Source organism: Paramisgurnus dabryanus, chromosome 14, assembly GCF_030506205.2.
Source record: "Paramisgurnus dabryanus chromosome 14, PD_genome_1.1, whole genome shotgun sequence".
In the NCBI taxonomy this organism is placed as follows: Eukaryota; Metazoa; Chordata; class Actinopteri; order Cypriniformes; family Cobitidae; genus Paramisgurnus; species Paramisgurnus dabryanus.
Genome location: NC_133350.1, coordinates 14845086 through 14864039, shown reverse-complemented (window position 1 = coordinate 14864039; position 18954 = coordinate 14845086). Strand labels below are relative to the sequence as shown.

At 39.4% G+C, this 18954-nt stretch overlaps 1 protein-coding gene across 1 annotated transcript in view; it reads left to right on the top strand.

Annotated features, from left to right (window-relative positions):
* The window catches only part of gli2b (GLI family zinc finger 2b), a 67313-nt gene extending 48621 nt beyond the window's left edge, over window positions 1–18692 (top strand). The window contains exons 5-14 of the mRNA XM_065259266.1: window positions 1527–1700; window positions 5072–5273; window positions 5366–5555; window positions 6871–6981; window positions 7947–8081; window positions 11670–11819; window positions 11979–12143; window positions 12976–13245; window positions 15461–15779; window positions 15867–18692. Coding sequence (XP_065115338.1) covers window positions 1527–1700; window positions 5072–5273; window positions 5366–5555; window positions 6871–6981; window positions 7947–8081; window positions 11670–11819; window positions 11979–12143; window positions 12976–13245; window positions 15461–15779; window positions 15867–17947 — 3797 coding nt within the window. The 3' untranslated portion in view covers window positions 17948–18692. The remainder of the gene's footprint in view (window positions 1–1526; window positions 1701–5071; window positions 5274–5365; window positions 5556–6870; window positions 6982–7946; window positions 8082–11669; window positions 11820–11978; window positions 12144–12975; window positions 13246–15460; window positions 15780–15866) is intronic.
* The last annotated feature ends 262 nt before the right edge of the window (window positions 18693–18954 follow it).

Genomic DNA, 18954 nt, shown 5'->3' with positions numbered 1-18954 from the left:
GAACTCAGTACTGTCATGGTCTTGCCAGATGAACTCAGACCCGAATCTAACACCAAGGTCTGGCAAGACCATGACAATTGGTCTACCATTTAAACCTTTTAATCATTTAAGAAAGAAAAAAGTCCATATAAATCCCTCCATACGGCAAACAAAAAATATTTAACATTTAAGTTTAACAAAAGTTATCTTTAACTTTATCTGTGATTTAGCACTGTACAGGAAAACTTTTAAAGAAAAGTTGTGTTGTTTTATTGTCTCTTCAAGTAAAAACACTTAATGCCCCATAGTGACCAAACTACCTGTTGTTTTTTTAACATAGTTAATAGTCAACATTGACATGTGATTCCATTTAGGACACCAGTGATCCAGAAGTGTGTATCTGGATCAGGTGATCCAATAAAATTTTGCTTTGGAAAAACCAGGACAAAAGTGAGATGGTTTAGCTGATCCTAGAGAGCAAAACATGGGACTTCCAAATCTGGATCATTTTGATCCCGATTAAACTTTTTGAACCACTGGCCCCTGTTGATAGAGTCCAGACATTAGAAAAATATTTACTATTTACGAGTTTTCTATCTAAGATGAGGGATATGCATGCGTTATGGATGTGACAAAAAGTTTGTGGGAAACAGTATACTGTACATAAAATGCACAAACCAGAAGCAATAATGCCCAACAAATGAAGAAAGGATGACTTCAAAGTTCATTTAATATTTATTTTATTTGAATGTTTATATGCGCATTTATGAGGAAAAAATGTGTTATGGATTTGACAATTCTCAAATATACATTCACTTAACTATGGAAAATATTTTTTTAATGTTTTCAAAAATAAAACTTTGCATGAGTATTTAAACCACCAAATATTGACATCTGAGATTTCAGTATGGTTAAAAACTTAAACTTAGTATGGGTAAAAACTTTACTTTTCATGATAAGGTTTACATTTGCATGAAATTGCCCATATATCAGATGAATTGATGTGCATCAGTCGCTGACAATAGTTTTGTACAAAAAAGTACAAAGATTGTGGTTCTTGATTTTTCTTAATGAGTTCAACAAAACAAGTACAATGTTGTGTTTCAGAGCCACTGTAGTGTTCAGATTTCACTTTCACATGAGTGACAGGTTAATAAACTGACCTGATGTCAGGTTTACTGATACAGATATCAGCGGTACACTTAAGATGAATGAATAATCTAAACAACCTTTTGTGAAACAGAAGCTTCTTCAGATGTTAAAGGTTCTTTATGGAACCGTTTAGCCCAAAAATGGTTCTTCTTTAGCATAACAAAGCACTTTTATTTTTAATTGTGTACAGAGGTTTGTCAGAGTAACACAACAATGTACATTGAGGGTTTTTTTTGTGCACGTCTGTTCATTTACTGTACGGCAGCTGTGTAAAAGTCTTTTTGAATCTCTGATTGCTTCTGACACTTTTGAGAGTGTTTTATTAGATGCAGATGTTAATGGTGTTTCTGGAGATCCCCTGATTTGAGATCTGTGTCTGATTGTGTTTGACATAGTAACCCACGAGCAGCTGAAGGAAAGAGGTCTGTTCGGTTTGCCCCCTCCACCTCCTGGTGCCACCCCGGCAGAGTATTATCATCTGATGACCACTCACAGGAATCCATACGGAGAGCTGCTGATGCAGGGGGCGGCCGCGGCCCACCTGCCCGAATATTTCACACCTGTGGATGGTGAGCGAGATGCATTTACATTTACATGCATTTGACACCAAAGTAATAGGTTAAATCAGTATACAGTATGTGTTTCCTGGGGTTCAAATCAATGACCTTTGTGTTGCTAACACAGTGCTCAGTGCTTGAATGACAGACATTGATTCATTTGAGAAAATAGAGATGTTATTAAGACAGACAAATAGAAACACAGTCAGTGTGAAAGTCGATTTGTCTTACAGTCAGACAAGATTTTTTTGTCAAGCAAACACAATTAGATTTATTAGATTTGGAAATGTTCTGGATATGAACAGAAGCACTGAATCATGACGAAAATAATGACTGGATTATCCTAGCATTCGTTTGATGTCTGTAACATATTTGGCACCTTTCTGTTTGAATAATGCTGATCTATGAGTAAACTTATCATTCACAGTAAAAACACTGTCACTAATATCCCCTGGAAACACAGAAATGTGTTATTTTAAATGGACAGACACACTCGATTTGACTCTAAAGAGCAAATATTTGCCCTCGTGTCTCTTCAAATAATCCCACTTGACAAACGAACTGAGTTTGACTCACATGCTAGGACTTCATTCATCCGTTCTCACTCTTTATTATGAGTGTAAAGTGTGACGTCCAGACGTGTATGTGCACAGATCTCAGTCTTCGCTAAAGTAACAGGGTTGAATAGCTCATTTAACTGAAGTCACTCCATCTGGCTTTGATCTGCGTGCCGTCCGGCGCCCATCCGACACCCGACAGATTTTCCTCAGATGTTTTTGGAAGCCGACGGTGGAGCGTGTCCGGCTCTGACTGGAAACAGCGTGACTCACTTACTGGGACAGATCGTGAGAATTGATCAAGCAGAGAGAAAATTCATCACATTGTAAAGACTATTTCTCAATTGAGTGTTAATGTCACAGAGGCCGCTGTAGTTTGTGAAGATTACAATAACTCGTCTACATAGTGCTTGAGTTTTTATGTTTGTTTTCATTTCTTTAGCATCGTCTCTCTCTCTCTGGTGTGATGTGTTAGAGGTCTCAATGAATGCCTGAAGATCACAGCAAACCATTAGCTCATACTAGAAGTAATGATCCTCACGCCGGAAAAACTGAGATGTTATTTATTAGTACTGTGGTCTGTTGGGAACACAATACACACCATTTGTGTAATCCTGCTTGTGTTGGCATTGCACGTGATGAAATCATTATGAACGTCCGGTTGCCAGAGCCTCTGGATTCGACTCCTGATCACACACACACATTCTCACACAAACACACACATACAGGGTCTATTAGCAGCGGCACTAATGCTCAACACCTGTTGAGTTAACTGCAGTTGTGTCAAGAATTCTCATGTGAAAGCAAACACACACAACACAACCATCTGTAGAGTTGTGTAGAAACAAAGCCGATTTAAATTTTCTTAAAATTATTGTGATCCACATTCATGATAACAAGACGGCAGAGATCTTTAGCTTTCTCTTTACGCACTCATGCACAACACACAAACACACAATTCACACATACACATTCTTACACGCTCATGCACAAGACAGACACATCATTAATACATACAGTATACACACACACACGCACAACATTATACAAACACATTTCCATCAGATTCCAAGTGTGTTGTGTAAATAAGCATCATTAAATAAGCATTGCTATTGTTATTTGTGTAATTGCAGTAAGTTATTGACAAATATGAATAATCTCATATCAGATCACAATGAGTTCAAGGTGATTAACACAATTCACATAACCAGTGTATCATTTACTAAAGCACCTTAATTTAAATATCACTATATATTTATATGTGTAGTATATCTCTGTGTGAAGTTACACTGATCCAGATTCAGTAGATGAGGTTTTCTGTAGATAGGAATAAATCTTCAGTTTTATTGATGAAGCTCAGCTCTGTCCTGTGGAGCTGTGTGTCATAGACCGCGTGTGAGAGCATCCATCATACAAACACACACACACACACACACACACACACACACATGTGTAAGGTACCTGAAATAGCTCAGAGGTGGGTGGGGCTATATTAGAACAGAGGTGGGCGTGGCTATAATGGAACAGAGGTGGGCGTGGCTGGGAGGACCCAGAGGTACAGCAGAGATTTAAATAATTACATTGCTTAGATGATGTCCAGACTACCAAACTTTTCGGCATGATTCTTTAATTGGTTTATTTCAGAAAGTCATAGACTGAATCAAATCCAGTGTTTTCTCATGGGAAGAATGACATCGTAGTTTCTGTTGTTGTGCGCTTGTCTTGTAAATACCTCATTCTGACAAGATGGAAGACAGAAAATGGTGCTGTTTGGCACTTGTTTGGGTAGTCCTTTACAGAAAGAAAATATATGAAGAGTTTCGTTACAAAACATTTTTATCAAAACATGTTTATTATTATGCTATCATGTTATTATTTTGTTTTGTTGATATTAATTGAAATGCACAACAAAAAACGAGATTTCTGAAAAAATTATTAAAATTGAGTTATCTCGTTTTGTAACGAAACTCTTATTTTGTTATATATGAAGGGTCAATATATTGAAGAAGTTTCAGTATATTGGTAATTATATAGAATAATACATTGATAATATGATAATACAGTGATAATATATAACAATATACTGAATAATACATAAGGAATTGCCACTTCCCATACAGTGGGGAATATATGTTAACATATACAGTATGGTGCACATATACTCACATGAAATACGTCATAAGGTTGTTTAACGTATTTCACACCAAACTTGTTACATGGCATCACAAGTGTAACATGCTAGGTTTTGTCTAATGGTTTATGCAATGTTTTGATTTAGCATTTAAACTGCTTTTATTAATATCTTTAAAACTGCTAGCATGATCAAACCAAACACGTAGCAGCGCGTTACTTGCTCTAGATTACTCGCGTGATTTAACTTTGTGTCATGCGAATTTTTCACTTGAGTTGAATATTTTCAACTTGCGCGAAGGCGCGTTTGAGGCGAATAGCGCATGTTTTTGCGGCAAACGCACCGCTCATATTGCGTCCTTCGCATTGCCCTACGTGAGGCCGCGTCTGATCGCGTCTTTGCATTGACTTTGTATGTAATCTAATCGCGCAAATCGTTGAACTCACATTTGGTGTGAACCCACAGTAAGTTCTTAAAATGATCTCTATTGCTAAATAAATTTTTATACATTATGTATCAATATATGACCATACATGGTTCATGAATATAAGAAAATATAAGCACTAGATTTTCAAAATGAAAACGTATTATTTTATTTAATATATTTACATATAATATTGTTTCGTAAGGGGTGGGCAGAACTTTATTATTTCTTGATCTGTCTTATAAAGCCGGTTGTGTTTGTGTGTTTACAGTCTCAAGATTCCCCAGTCCTCGTCTGACGCCTCGATTGAGTCGTAAGCGAGCGTTGTCGATTTCTCCACTGTCAGATGCCAGCATCGACCTGCAGACTATGATCCGCACTTCACCCAACTCTCTGGTGGCTTACATCAACAACTCTCGCTCCAGTTCAGCCGCCAGCAGCTCTTACGGTCATCTGTCTGTCAGCGGTATCAGGTACTGTTCACATACAAGCACTGCTTTAATCATCATCATCATTTAACTTGATGTGTTCTTCATCCGTCTCTCCCTCTCTCTCTCTCTTTCAGTCCATCGTTTCCATTCCCTCACTCCATTAATCCTGTGGCGTATCAGCAGCTGTTGTCTCAGCAGAGAGGACTCAGTGCGTTCGGTCACACACCTCCACTGATACAACCATCACCCACCTTCACCAGCAGACCACACCCACTGACACTCTCCGCCCTGACCACGCCCACCACCGGTGACACTGACGCCAAGGTAACACAACACCTTACCAAAGTCAAAACAACTAACACAACTAAAATCAACACAAATAACACACAAAAACAACACAACTAACACACACATCAACACAACTAATACACCTAAACACACATCCACACAAACACAACTAACACACACATCAACACAACAAACAAAAACAACACAACTAACATACACATCAACAAAACAACCACACACAAAAACAACACAACTAACACAGACATCAACACAATTAACACACAAAAAAACACAACTAACACAGACATCAACACAATTAACACACACAAAAAACAACACAACTAACACAGACATTAACACAATTAACACACACAAAAACAACACAACTAACACAGACATTAACACACACAAAAACAACACAACTAACACAGACATTAACACACACAAAAACAACACAACTGACACATACATCAACACAATTAACACACACAAAAAACAACACAACTAACACAGACATTAACACACACAAAAACAACACAACTAACACAGATATTAACACACACAAAAACAACACAACTGACACATACATCAACACAATTAACACACACAAAAACAACACAACTAACACAGACATTAACACACACAAAAACAACACAACTAACACAGACATTAACACACACAAAAACAACACAACTAACACAGACATTAACACACACAAAAACAACACAACTAACACAGACATTAACACACACAAAAACAACACAACTGACACATACATCAACACAATTAACACACACAAAAAACAACACAACTAACACAGACATTAACACAATTAACACACACAAAACAACACAACTGACACACACATCAATACAATTAACACACACAAAAACAACACAACTGACACACACATCGACAAAATTAACATACACAAAAACAACACGAACTGACACAAACATCGACACAATTAACACACATGAAAACAACACAACTGACACACACATCAACACAATTAACAAACACAAAAACAAAACAACTGACACACACATCAATACAATTAACACACACAAAAACAACACAACTAACAAACGCAAAGACCATTAACACACACTAACACAAGATCACACACCAGAACAGCCTAAACAACTAACACCAACACAACCAAACAGACCAACACTAACACACAACAACATACTAGCACAAACAAACACACAAAACCCAAAGCCATCTGACCTCATATAAGAGCAGAAACATGTTCGTCTGTGGTGCACCGCTGTCACATTGAGTCATCAGAAGCACACAGTGAATACAAACCACACAATGACACAACTCTTTCTCTCTCTCTCTTCAGAACATCAGTGGAGACTCAGCAGTCAGCAGCACAGTAAATCCTCTGAACATCAAGAGGTCAAAGGTCAAGACTGAGTTGGACGGGCCAAGACCTCTGTCACCATGCTCTCCAGTAAGACATCACAACACACCAAAACATATAGTGTTCCTCTCTACTGAGTATGAAGTATAAAATATGTAGATGTTTTTATATTACGAAATAATTAGTTTAGAATATTCATCTTACACTGGATATTAAGTGCATGTGAAGTATTACAAAACAAATGCTGCCTATGCCCTCCCCAATTAAACAAACCAAAGAAGCTGTACAACACAAAACTATTCTGCTCTACAACAACAGCAGAGTTAAATCGCCCGTGCGTCCCGTTATTCTGAAAAAAACCCTGGGAAACTCTGGCTCCTGATCAATGACGGGCCGGTCGGCCCTCGGGAGCATCCGCGGTCCCCTGACCCCCTTCTCACACGCACACCGACAGAAAAACTCCAGCTGATAAGAGCTTTACGAGCGTTCACTCGCCGCGTTTCTCTCTCGCCCGTGTAAACTGTGCCAGAGCACTTCATTTTAATGAAATATTGGCCGGCCGTTATTGTCACCTGAGAGTTTTTCCCCCCACATTTTCTCGCTCGCTCGCCGCTCATCTTTTGACAAATCTGCGCCTGCTCTTGGCGGTGAGGCAGGTTGGCTCTTGATGCATGGGGAATAAGGAGACTGCCGTCGTCTTGGGGCCAACAGAATTGATGAAGATAGCTCACAGGGCACAGATAAACATGCTGCAGTCAGCAACCTGCACGCGTGTGGATGAGCTCGTGTGTGTGTTTGCGGCGAGTTACCCACAGCGCTCTGATAACTCTTAACACACCACACACGTCTACCCACACACACACACACACACACATTTACTAAATTATATTACATCCACCGCCGGCACTTTTTAATCAAAGCATTTATATAATTTTTCAACAAAGTAGTACTGATTTAATGATCTGGTGATGTTAAAACTAATGAAGCGTTTCCTTGTTTACTAACACCGGACCGCCAGAGAACGATTATGCCGTAACTTTGCGGTTTTCCCTCAGGACCATCTGAGCAGTGCAGTGGACCTGAAGGAAGACCTGGAGGACTGCAAACAAGAGACGGATGTTGTGTACGAGACCAACTGCCACTGGGACGGGTGCAGTAAAGAGTACGACACACAAGAACAGCTGGTACACGTAAGTGTGTTTGTGTTATGGGATATCCTGACAGACGGCCGGGGGGTGAACGTAACACAGGTGAATGTGAGGGTCGAGACATCAGTAAATACAAGCAGTTTGTGTTTGTTAGAGACCCACTGGTGTTCATGAATCCAGAAGGATCTTAAATTGATGAAGCACATGCACTGTAACACATTATAGGGAAGCTGTTGTGTAGACGTAACATTTGAGGTAAAAACACTGCACCCAAATCTTCCGGCTCAGTTTCAATCAGGCTCACTGACCTCTGACCTGTCCTGAAAGACTTGACCTTTGACCTAAAGAGCACAGCACAAATCTGTCCTGCCACATGATCTGAATGTATTGAATTTAGGATATTTTTCTCATATATAAAATCAGTATAAAGAGAATAAAAAAATCATAGGCAGACACCAACTGTATTTTATTTTATACCATGGTCTGTTTAAATAGTCGATTCTGATTGGCTGGAAGGTGTGCATTAAAACCGTTTAACGCACAGGTAGTTCCAGTCAGTTTGATTAAAGTTAGAAATTAATCCACTACTATAAACATTGGTAACCATAGTAACACAGTTACACTTGCAGAGAGAGCGAGAGAGAGATTTCCAACTGTTTGATTTTTGTTTTCATTTAATTTAATCCATTTCAATAAATGTAATGTGTCCTTATATAGTAATCGTGGTTAGAGACGTCGGTTTTATTTCACACTTTACATAATTCATTTAAATAAATGATTAGTTCAAATAAAGATTGCCTTGTCACTGTCAGTGTTGGCTGTCATTCATAAATTATTTAATGAGTTTAAATAAATATGATAATTAATTTAAATAAATGCAATACAATGGCACTACTTTATTTAAAGCGGACGGAGTGCGAGCCTTAACTTAAGAAGATGACCGTCATTTTTTTCCTGTCGGTTAAAATTACACTGTAAACATTAATTACAGCTTTAACTTGGCAAAACTTGGTTCTTCGCCTCTACGTCGTGCATTAAAACCCTTTATTACACGGCTCTCTGGAATGCTTGATTCTGATTGGTCAGTTGAGACATTTGCAGGTTCGTTCTTTTCGAATAATAACCGCTCCAAAATAATAACGCATAGCCGGTACTACTTTTACGAGTAAGATCGCTCCGCGCCAATAAAGATCAATAAAGATTACTGTCTGTTTGGTGCCATCTTGTGACAAACACTGGACAACCACGACAAGACACAGACAGCTTACTGAGACTGAACTTGACAAAATAGAGCATGACAGCTACGAAGCCAACACACAAAAAAATACAGAATGGGCATTAAAACTTCTCAAAGACTGGCTAAAAGAGAAAAAATGGAGACAGACAAGTATGAAGCAGAGGATCTTAATAAGGTATTACGATCATTTTATGCATCTGTGCAAAGTTTCGCGGAAGGATAAAAATGTTAATTTAAAACAAATATGCCAATAAAATGTTTCAAATTCATATTCATGTCCAGTTTTTATTCTTATGTGACAAGTAGCCGTGTAATAAGCGGGATAATGTAGAGTCAGCCGGTAGTTATCGGGAAATAAGCCCCTTCAGTGTGATACAAGACCCTCCGCTTCGCGTCGGGTCCTGATCACACTGTCGGGGCTTATTTCCCGATAACTACCGGCTGCCTCTACATTATCCCTTACTTAATCCATGGCTGGCCGTGGATTATCCCTTACTTATTGCATTGTATATTTCTTGGGGGGTGCGTTCAACAGACTGGTTTCTGTTAGATGGTCTGATATGTTGGGTGGATCTATCCCAGCATGCACCACTTCTGTGTAGGGTGACACAACTTTCTGTGGCATTCCAGACAGTCAGTGAAGCAAAGAGAGAGAGAGAGAGAGAGAGAGAGACTGAGAGAAAGAGAGAGGGTCACATTCTGTGTGTGTGTGCGTGCGTGCGTGCGTGCGCGTGTGTGTGTGTGTGTGTGTGCATGCATGTTTGTGTGTGCCTGCATTCGTCTGTCTGTGTGTGTGTGTGTGTGTTTGCGTGCGTGTATGATTAGGCTGAGTTTTCTCTGTGATTCAGTTGAACTGATTCACTCAGTATTTGAAGTAGCTCATATTCTGACAGAACATAATAAAATGTCAAAGCAAGTCATTATAATGAAGACAACACAAGAACACTTTTCAAGCCAACATTTCATAAAATAAGTTCTAAACTAATAACACAATCCATTTCACATTAAGTATTGTGTGTTTGTCAAAATTGTAGTACACCTCCATAATGAAGTGCTCTATTTTCACATACTAATTTTGTACTTAATATAGTTAAAATTCTTCTTTGCAACTTCTTCAATGTTGGGGAAAGTTACTTTTAAAAGTAATGCATTACAAAATGAAGTTACTCCCAAAAAAGTAACTTATTGCGTTACTTAGTTACTTTTCATGGAAAGTAATGCTTACGTTACATTTTAGTTACTTTTGCGTTACTTTTTCTTGGCTGAGGCTTGATCTCTTTCAGGCCTTGCAGCTGTTTTTATGACTGAAAAGTTCTGCATTCAGAAATTGCATATTTTATCACAAAAATGTTGAGCTCTGGTCTGCCATTTCAGTTTCTGACTCAAACTGTTCCCACACAGGCATGTATGCATAGAGTAAATAATGTGATTACATTTAGTTTAATTCTGTAGATAATTTTTTTAATCGAATTAATTCAAATTAAAAAGTAACTTGCATTACTTTGTTGAAAAAGTAACTAAAATATTAATGTGTACAATTAAGAAGTAATGCGTTACATTACTTGTTACTTCAGAAAAGTAAATTATTATGTAATGCATGTGTCTTGTAATGGGTTATCCCCAACACTTTACTTCTTAAGATAATCTAAAAAAAACATCTAAGTGTACTTTTAACATACTATCTTTGCATTAAAAATCTATTTAGTTACAACTTGTAGTAAACTTGAACCCATTTTTTATACAAAGAGTGTACTCCAAGTGGTACCTAAATACATTTTTTTTATTATTTTTTTTAGCAAATTTTAGTTTATATTCATGGTGTCTCAAAATGAAACTGATAAGATTATCTTAAAAAGATTTTTAGTACATTAAGTACAAAATTAGTGTGCAAAAATAAAGCACTTTAAGTACATTAGAGAAGTGTACTTCTTCATCACTTGGGATGATCTGTAATATTGACTCTGTAATATTGTTTTATCTAATGCCATTACAGTCTGACATTTGAAAGTATTTTTCTGAGGCCACTATAGATCAAATATAACTTGAATATACAGTATGTGAATCTGAGTACATGTGTCAGGTGATTATTGTCTATCATCACAGACAGTTTTAAAAACACAAATCCTCTCAGATTCACACACCATCACATCTTCTTCTCCTCTGACAGATGTAGTGAACACAGAGATGTGTGATGGATCACTTTGCTCTTAGTTAAATCGGTTTATTTTCTCAAACACTTGTTAGATGCAGCCGTGCGTTCACATGACGTCAGATGTGTGATGTTTTTTGCGTGACAGATGACAATTAAATCTTAGAGACGCCGGTGGCATCGGAGACTTCTAAAGACGGGAGATCTCTGTGTGTAATGAAACTGAATGTTTGTGTGTTTGCAGCACATTAATAATGAACACATCCACGGTGAGAAGAAAGAGTTTGTGTGCCGCTGGGACGAATGCTCGCGTGAACAGAAGCCCTTTAAAGCCCAGTACATGCTGGTGGTTCATATGCGCAGACATACGGGAGAGAAACCACACAAGTGTACAGTAAGTTACTCTGAATATAACACACAACATCTACAAAACCTTCTGTGTAGATATCAGAGAACAATTTAACAGATTATTACAATGCATTCTTTGGCACCTTTAAGTTTCTTGTTATGATGAGTGTATATTTTTCTGATGATGTGTGTGTCTGTGTTTCAGTTCGAGGGCTGTTCGAAGGCTTATTCACGTCTGGAAAATCTAAAAACCCACCTGCGTTCACATACTGGAGAGAAACCGTATGTATGTGAGCACGAGGGCTGTAATAAAGCTTTCTCCAACGCATCGGACCGAGCCAAACACCAGAACCGTACTCACTCCAATGAGGTAAAAATCCTGCATTCACACTTCCCAATAAATACACTTCATCAGTGTCGGAATTTTTAAGTGGAAAGTTCAAACCGTTCAAAAGTAGACAATGACCAGCGGCTCAAAAACGGTCAAAATGATAATATTTGTCCATGTATTTGATTATGATTTTGGCATTAGATCTGTAAACAGCACAGCGTGCAGGAGATGCTCTCAGTATGCGTGTGTCTCTCCTACAGCGGCCTTCACACAGATTGAGGATCAGATCGTTTACTTCAGCGTCCTTTTAAGCAACTGCTAACCGCCTAATTCTATGTAAATGTGCCATTTTCAGCATACGGTAACAAATTTAAGCCAAAATTAGATTTGTTTGCGCGCTCCCTCATCATGTGCAGTGATCTTTCCTAGACGCCCAACGCTGTCCCATTAACAAGCCCTACAAGCAAATGCGTTTGTATGTGAATAATGAGCATTGAAGCTAATGAGTACAGCAACCCACCATACATTAGTGAGAATCAAGGCCGTCCCCAACGGAGGGGGAGACCACCTGCAGATCACGGATAGAAAATGAAACCTGCCTCCTTTTCCATTTCGGGCTGATCCGTAATGAGCTAAAGGAGAGAGAGAAAGATGGGTTTATCACTACTTTATTAGTAAACAGCAATGCATCACGAATACTTAGCATCCGTGCCATCAGCGTGTCAGCCTCTCGCTCTGTAATTTATTCCTCTAATTGTGTATTCGTCCCAAGCATTTGAAGATAATCTGATTTAACGGGAAAAGATAAAACTCTAATTCAAAGTCGTACATTTGAAGGCCGCGTGAAACCGACTGATATTTATCTCCGCAGAAACCCTACGTGTGTAAGATCCCAGGCTGCACGAAGCGTTACACGGATCCCAGCTCGCTCCGCAAACACGTGAAAACCGTCCACGGACCGGAAGCTCACGTCACCAAGAAACAACGCGGCGACCTGCCGTCACGACCGCACCCGCCGAAGGAAAACGGAGAGAATGAGGCGGGGACTAAACATGCAGAGGAGAAACTTGAAGGCAACGGCACAAACAGAAGCGTGGAGGACTACCTGCAGGTCAAATCTATAAAGACGGAGAACTCGATGGTAAGATTCAGTGGAGTGTACACAAGGCCTGAAATGTAAAATACATAACTTATACGTACTTTATACGTAACCTTGAGTGAGTTACATTAGTAGATATGAGCCGTATAAAAAGATTTAATTACAGAGTTTATATGTTTAATTCTATCTGAATTATAACGCATACAGACATTTGAAGGAAACTCTATCGCCCCCTAGAGTTTGGAGGTCTACTAACACCAGATTAACACACAGTGGTTTAAGTGCTGTATAGTGCTGTGTTTCTCACCTAAAAAACTATTTGAGACAATGTTTAGAAATGCATAAAAAAGTTATGAATAAAATATAAATATATTTGAATGCTAATGAAATAAAGATGAAATTGTTTCTTTCTATCAGATGTTATGCTAATCCAAACATCCTAACAATGCATGTGTCTGTTTGAGTCTTTTAACTTCTTCCTACATCTCTGTCCTATTTCTCTTCTCTACACTTTCATTAAGGACAGACGTTACTAAGGTGAGCGTGGAAATCTTGGTCTAATATCTCTATTTTTCATTCTTCTCAATGTTATTTTTGGGTGACAATGACATGGACATGAAAAATTTCTCGAAAAACATTTTTTGTGTATTTCACAACTCATAAAGGCAAATTACATGGCAATATCAGTTGTTAACTTAAAATTATATATATGAAGAGTTTTGTTGCAAAACGAGTTAAATCCGTTGTTAACAATTTTGTCAAAACAGGTTTATTATTATGTTATCATGTTATTATTTTGTTTTATGGTGCTACTTACATTTATTTTTTTACTAATATTGAGAAAGTAATGTGAGGCTGATATAACACAAATATAATTACAGTAAATCAGAGACAAATCTAAAATAGCATAATAAAAAAGCATAATATTATAAATAAATGCTTTTTATGTCACCGAAAAATATTTACCAGACATATTTATCGGCAGATGCCAATCATTAAAAAAGCCAAAAATTGGCCAGTGCAATATCACTACTTCAAATTTCTAAAAAGAAATAGTAACATTTTACAAAATGATTGTACAGTATTTGTTACCATAAGTTAATGCATTAGCTAACATTAAATAACTGCGCAATATGTTTTTACAGAATTTGTGAGTTAATATCAATACAATTGTTTATTTTTTGTTCATGTTGGTTCATTGTGTATTAACTAATGCTAACAGATACTTTTGATTTTAAAAATGTATTAGAAATATTGAAATTAACATTGAGTTCAATTAATGTGGTTAAGTAATGTTAACAAATAAGACCTTAATGTATGTGTTAGCAAAAAATAAATATAATTTAAAAAGATAATTATTTCTTAATGGACAAAAATGTAGCCATGAAAAAAAAATTCACTCTGAAGACAGTAAATGTTCATGTCATATCAACTTCACATTTCTGCATGATAAAGTGCATTCAATGCATGCTAACATATGTATCTTGTTTTGTTTCTTAACTGCGTGCTGTAAAAGTCACACACATTTTTGTACATTTTCTTCTGTGTTGAGAGTTCATATCATAAAAGCTTACAGCCAGATAATTTCTCATATATTTTTGCTTCATCAAGCTGGTTGGGTATCGAAAACTTAAAGTAAAAAATGACTTCATCAAAGATTTGGACCCCCATATTGTGTAATTGTCTTAGATGTGTTGGTGTGCAAAGGGCCTTTAATTTCCCATGGGCTTCCCCCCTAACAATCCAACCCAATCCCCCATCACTGAGATCTAACACCCGCGCGCCACTCAAGGATAAAAGCCATTAGTGGATTAATATTATATCAGTGGGACTGTTTTTGTGTGCTGAACAAATAGCGTCAGTGCTCAAGCTGTGATCAAGAACTGTTCTGTGGTTCATGTGAGGACAGAATACATTTGCCTCATTCAGGGATCAACTGTCAGTCGACATAGAAACAAAGACCTTATTTATGTTGCGAGATTTCCCTTTGTGCATTCACTTCAGACCACATGCATAATGCACAAAGACGTTGCCATAGGAAATAACAATTTGTCAAACACTTAACCCAGCTATCTAAAGGGGGGGGTAGACATGAAATGTGTCTTGAGAAGGAGGAAGGGAGGGACTCAGTATGCTCATTATTTGCAATTATGCTACTGAAAGTGATTCTACGGGCTGTTTTGTTGGCTCATCCTCACCATTGGTGTTTTTAGTGGTGCATCATGGGTAATCGAAATGTCGTTTGTGTATTTCTCAGATGTATCAGTCCAGCCCTGGTGGTCAGTCATCATGTAGCAGCGAACCGTCACCACTTGGCTGTGCCGCCCACTATGACAGTGGAGTAGAGCCGACGGGATACGGCGGGGGCAGTATGGGAGATCTGAGCGGTTTGGATGAAGCGCCTCTAGTTGATTCCACCGTCTCCACAGGAGTGCTGGGACTTCACCTGCGCAAGAGTCCTGCTCACAGACTCTCACATCTGAAACAGGAGAAACTGAAGTCAGTGAGAGACTGCTGCTCATGGACAAACTCGACTCCTTCTGCCCCCAGCACCAAACTACCACCCATTAATACAAGTGAGTGAATCTACTGCATGACTCAATACTCAATTTGTAGGTTTTGTGAGAATGATGTTGCCTAAATTCATCTTCTCTCTGTCATAGGTTCCCTATTGGAAAACGGTCTGTGCGATTCAGGGCTTCACATCTCCGGTCCTCGTCTGGGTGATCTTTGTCCCGGTGAGACGACGGTTCTGAGTCAGTTGGTGGAGCGTCGGGACAGTCTGGCCAGCACCGTTAGTTCGGCCTACACTCTCAGTCGCCGTTCTTCAGGAATCTCTCCTTGTTATTCCAGCCGGCGGTCCAGTCAGGCCTCACAGCCTGGCGGGCGTCTGAATAACATCAGCTCTGCGGACTCCTACGATCCCATCTCCACTGACATGTCCAGACGCTCCAGTGAAGCCAGTCATTGTGGAGAACTCCCCAGTCTGCTCAGTCTCACCCCTGCCCAACACTACAGACTCAAAGCTAAGTACGCCGCTGCTACAGGCGGAGCTCCACCCACCCCTCTACCCAACATGGATCTCGTGAGCCCCAAGACTCGAATGGCTCTATTGGGGGATTCCCATGAAATGACCTCGCTGCCGGTCCACCCCCCCTCAGTTCCCAGAAGATGTAGTGACACCGGCTACGTTAACCGCAGTGTTTTGCCCCATGAGGTGCCAGGTAACATCCCACGGAGGGCAAGTGACCCGGTGAGACGAGTGGGTGAACAGCGTTCTCTAGGCCAGCGTTTCAACAGCATGACTAACATGAACCTCAGTACGTTTCCTTCAGCAGCCAACCGGCACTTTGCGCTCCAGACCCGTAACCAGTCTGAGAGTAACGTAAACCGCCACCTGTATCCACCTCGGCCTCCTAGCATCTCTGAGAATGTCGCTATGGAAACCGTGGCGAGTGACATGGTCAATCAGAACGGTCTGGACGACGCTGTGATGTTACCGGATGATATCGTTCAATACCTCACATCTCAGAACGGAGGATCCGCCCAGGATGCAGTATATCACCGTCATCCCACACAGGCCACCCATGGCTTTGGTTCCCCGCAGCAACAGCAGTGTCCTTACCAAAGAAGACTGATGTTGATGGGGGTCAACGTGAGTGACGCAACACGACCGACAGCAGCATCCTGTCAAATAAGTCCCGGCTCTCAGCAGACGTTAACGGGTTCCCCGAAGAGCCAGATGCCCGTCCAGTGGAATGAGGTCAGTTCAGGGACGGTGGATTCGTCTCCCAGCCAAGCCAAGCAAGGAACAGGGCGGGAAAACTTCAGTGCACTCCAACAAAAACAAAACCTCAGCCCTTTTCACAACCTCAACTCCAACCAACAGATCGGTTTAATGAGTCAGAACCTCGCTCATACCGCCCAGCAGAACCACATACAAAACAGTGAGTTTAATTCCCAAAGGCAAGCGCTGCATCAGGCTAACACAGAACAAGTGAACTTCCAGCACAGCTATCATCAGGACTCGCATGACATCAACAACCAACAGCCCTCTCATAGAAACATGTCGAGTAAACCTCTGACGGGACAGTCTGCCAGTGTCCAAGTTCAGACTCATGCACTTCGGAATAATCGTGACACTTATTTCCAAATGAATATCAACCAGGAAACCTATGGCATTCAGATGCAAAATCCCAGGCTGAATGGAAATCCTGGACTTCTGCAGCCACGTCCGCCCACAGAACCCAAACCTTACAGCCGGCCAACACAGAAACTCGGTTACCCACAATCCAACTTCAATCCAGCGTATGGCAGTTCAGAGCCCAGCCCAAAAAAAGCATCCAGCGTGGGTGTTAACGGCAGCGATACCGGCGCCATGTTGTACACCGGACAGATTCATATGTTTGATTCCAGCAGTCTTACGATGACAGCCTTGGCTGCGGTGGGCTCTCCTGAAACGAATCACGTCTCCAGCACGGTGAATTTGAATGGGGCAGAACATCCACAGATCGACTTTGATGTCATGCTGGATGACGGCGATCACTCCAGTCTCATATCGGGAACTTTAAGCCCCACCCTCCTCCGCAGCCTATCCCAGAATTCCTCTCGCCTAACCACACCCCGAAACTCAGTGACTTTACCCCCGGTGCCAGCGGGAATTGGCAACATGGCCATAGGAGACATGAGCTCCATGCTTACCACACTCGCAGAGGAGAGCAAGATCCTTAACATGATGTCATAGGACAAACAGAAAGAACAAGCGCAATACCTGCGCAACTTTGTGCAACTGAGCTGTAACATTTGAACCGAATTTTGCATAAAGATTTCTTAAATAGGTTTTGAAGATGTATTATTCTGTATAATATTAGATTGGTAGTGTCTTACAGTATGTTTTTGTTGAAGAAGCCATACTTTGCCTTAGACAAGTTTATGTACGGTACATATATAAATATATATACAGACAGACAGAGAATTTGATGAGACAGTTGTGTATTTTTTTATGACTTTTGAAGTAAAAATGAGTGTGGGATCAAGTGCCTCGCTGTGCATAAGCATATGGAGGAAATCCATTATAATAACAGAAAAGGACTTTTATCTTTCTGTCCTCTTCAGTGGATACAAAGAGATTTTTGTATATTCTGTAAATGAAATGTAATATTCTTCTTCTTATCCATGTTTGTACTAAACAGAACAGATGTTAAAAGATAATACACTGATGAAACCTCAAACTTTTTTAGTTTAAGGAAGGTGCGGTTTGTAATAAAAGCTTCCTTTTGTTTTATTGAAGAGCTAAAATTACAGAACCTGAAGACAAACATCCGAACTGAGACTCCTGGACTTTTAAAATAGGCTACACCGAAATATGTCAAGACTGTCTTGTTCTACACAGACTTAATTTCTAAGATGGAAATTGTGTAAATATTTGTAAATTTGACTGAAATACAGTATTGTTGTTTTTCTACTGCAGTGTTGTTTGATTTATTTTTCCACACACACAGACTCTCATCAGTATGGAAGCACAACACAAAAAAATGCACCAAAAAAAGTTCTTCCTTCCTAAGACTAAGTCCTAAGATTTTTTCTCTTGTCTTCTCTTCAAATGTTTTGTTCTATTTTTTTTTTTTAAATTAAAAGAGAAAAAACTGAAAGAAAAAAATTTGAAAGCAAAAAAATAGAAAGAGAAAAAATTTAAAAGAGGGGAAAAATTTTGAAAAGGGAAAAAATAGGTAGAGAAAAACATTTTGAAAG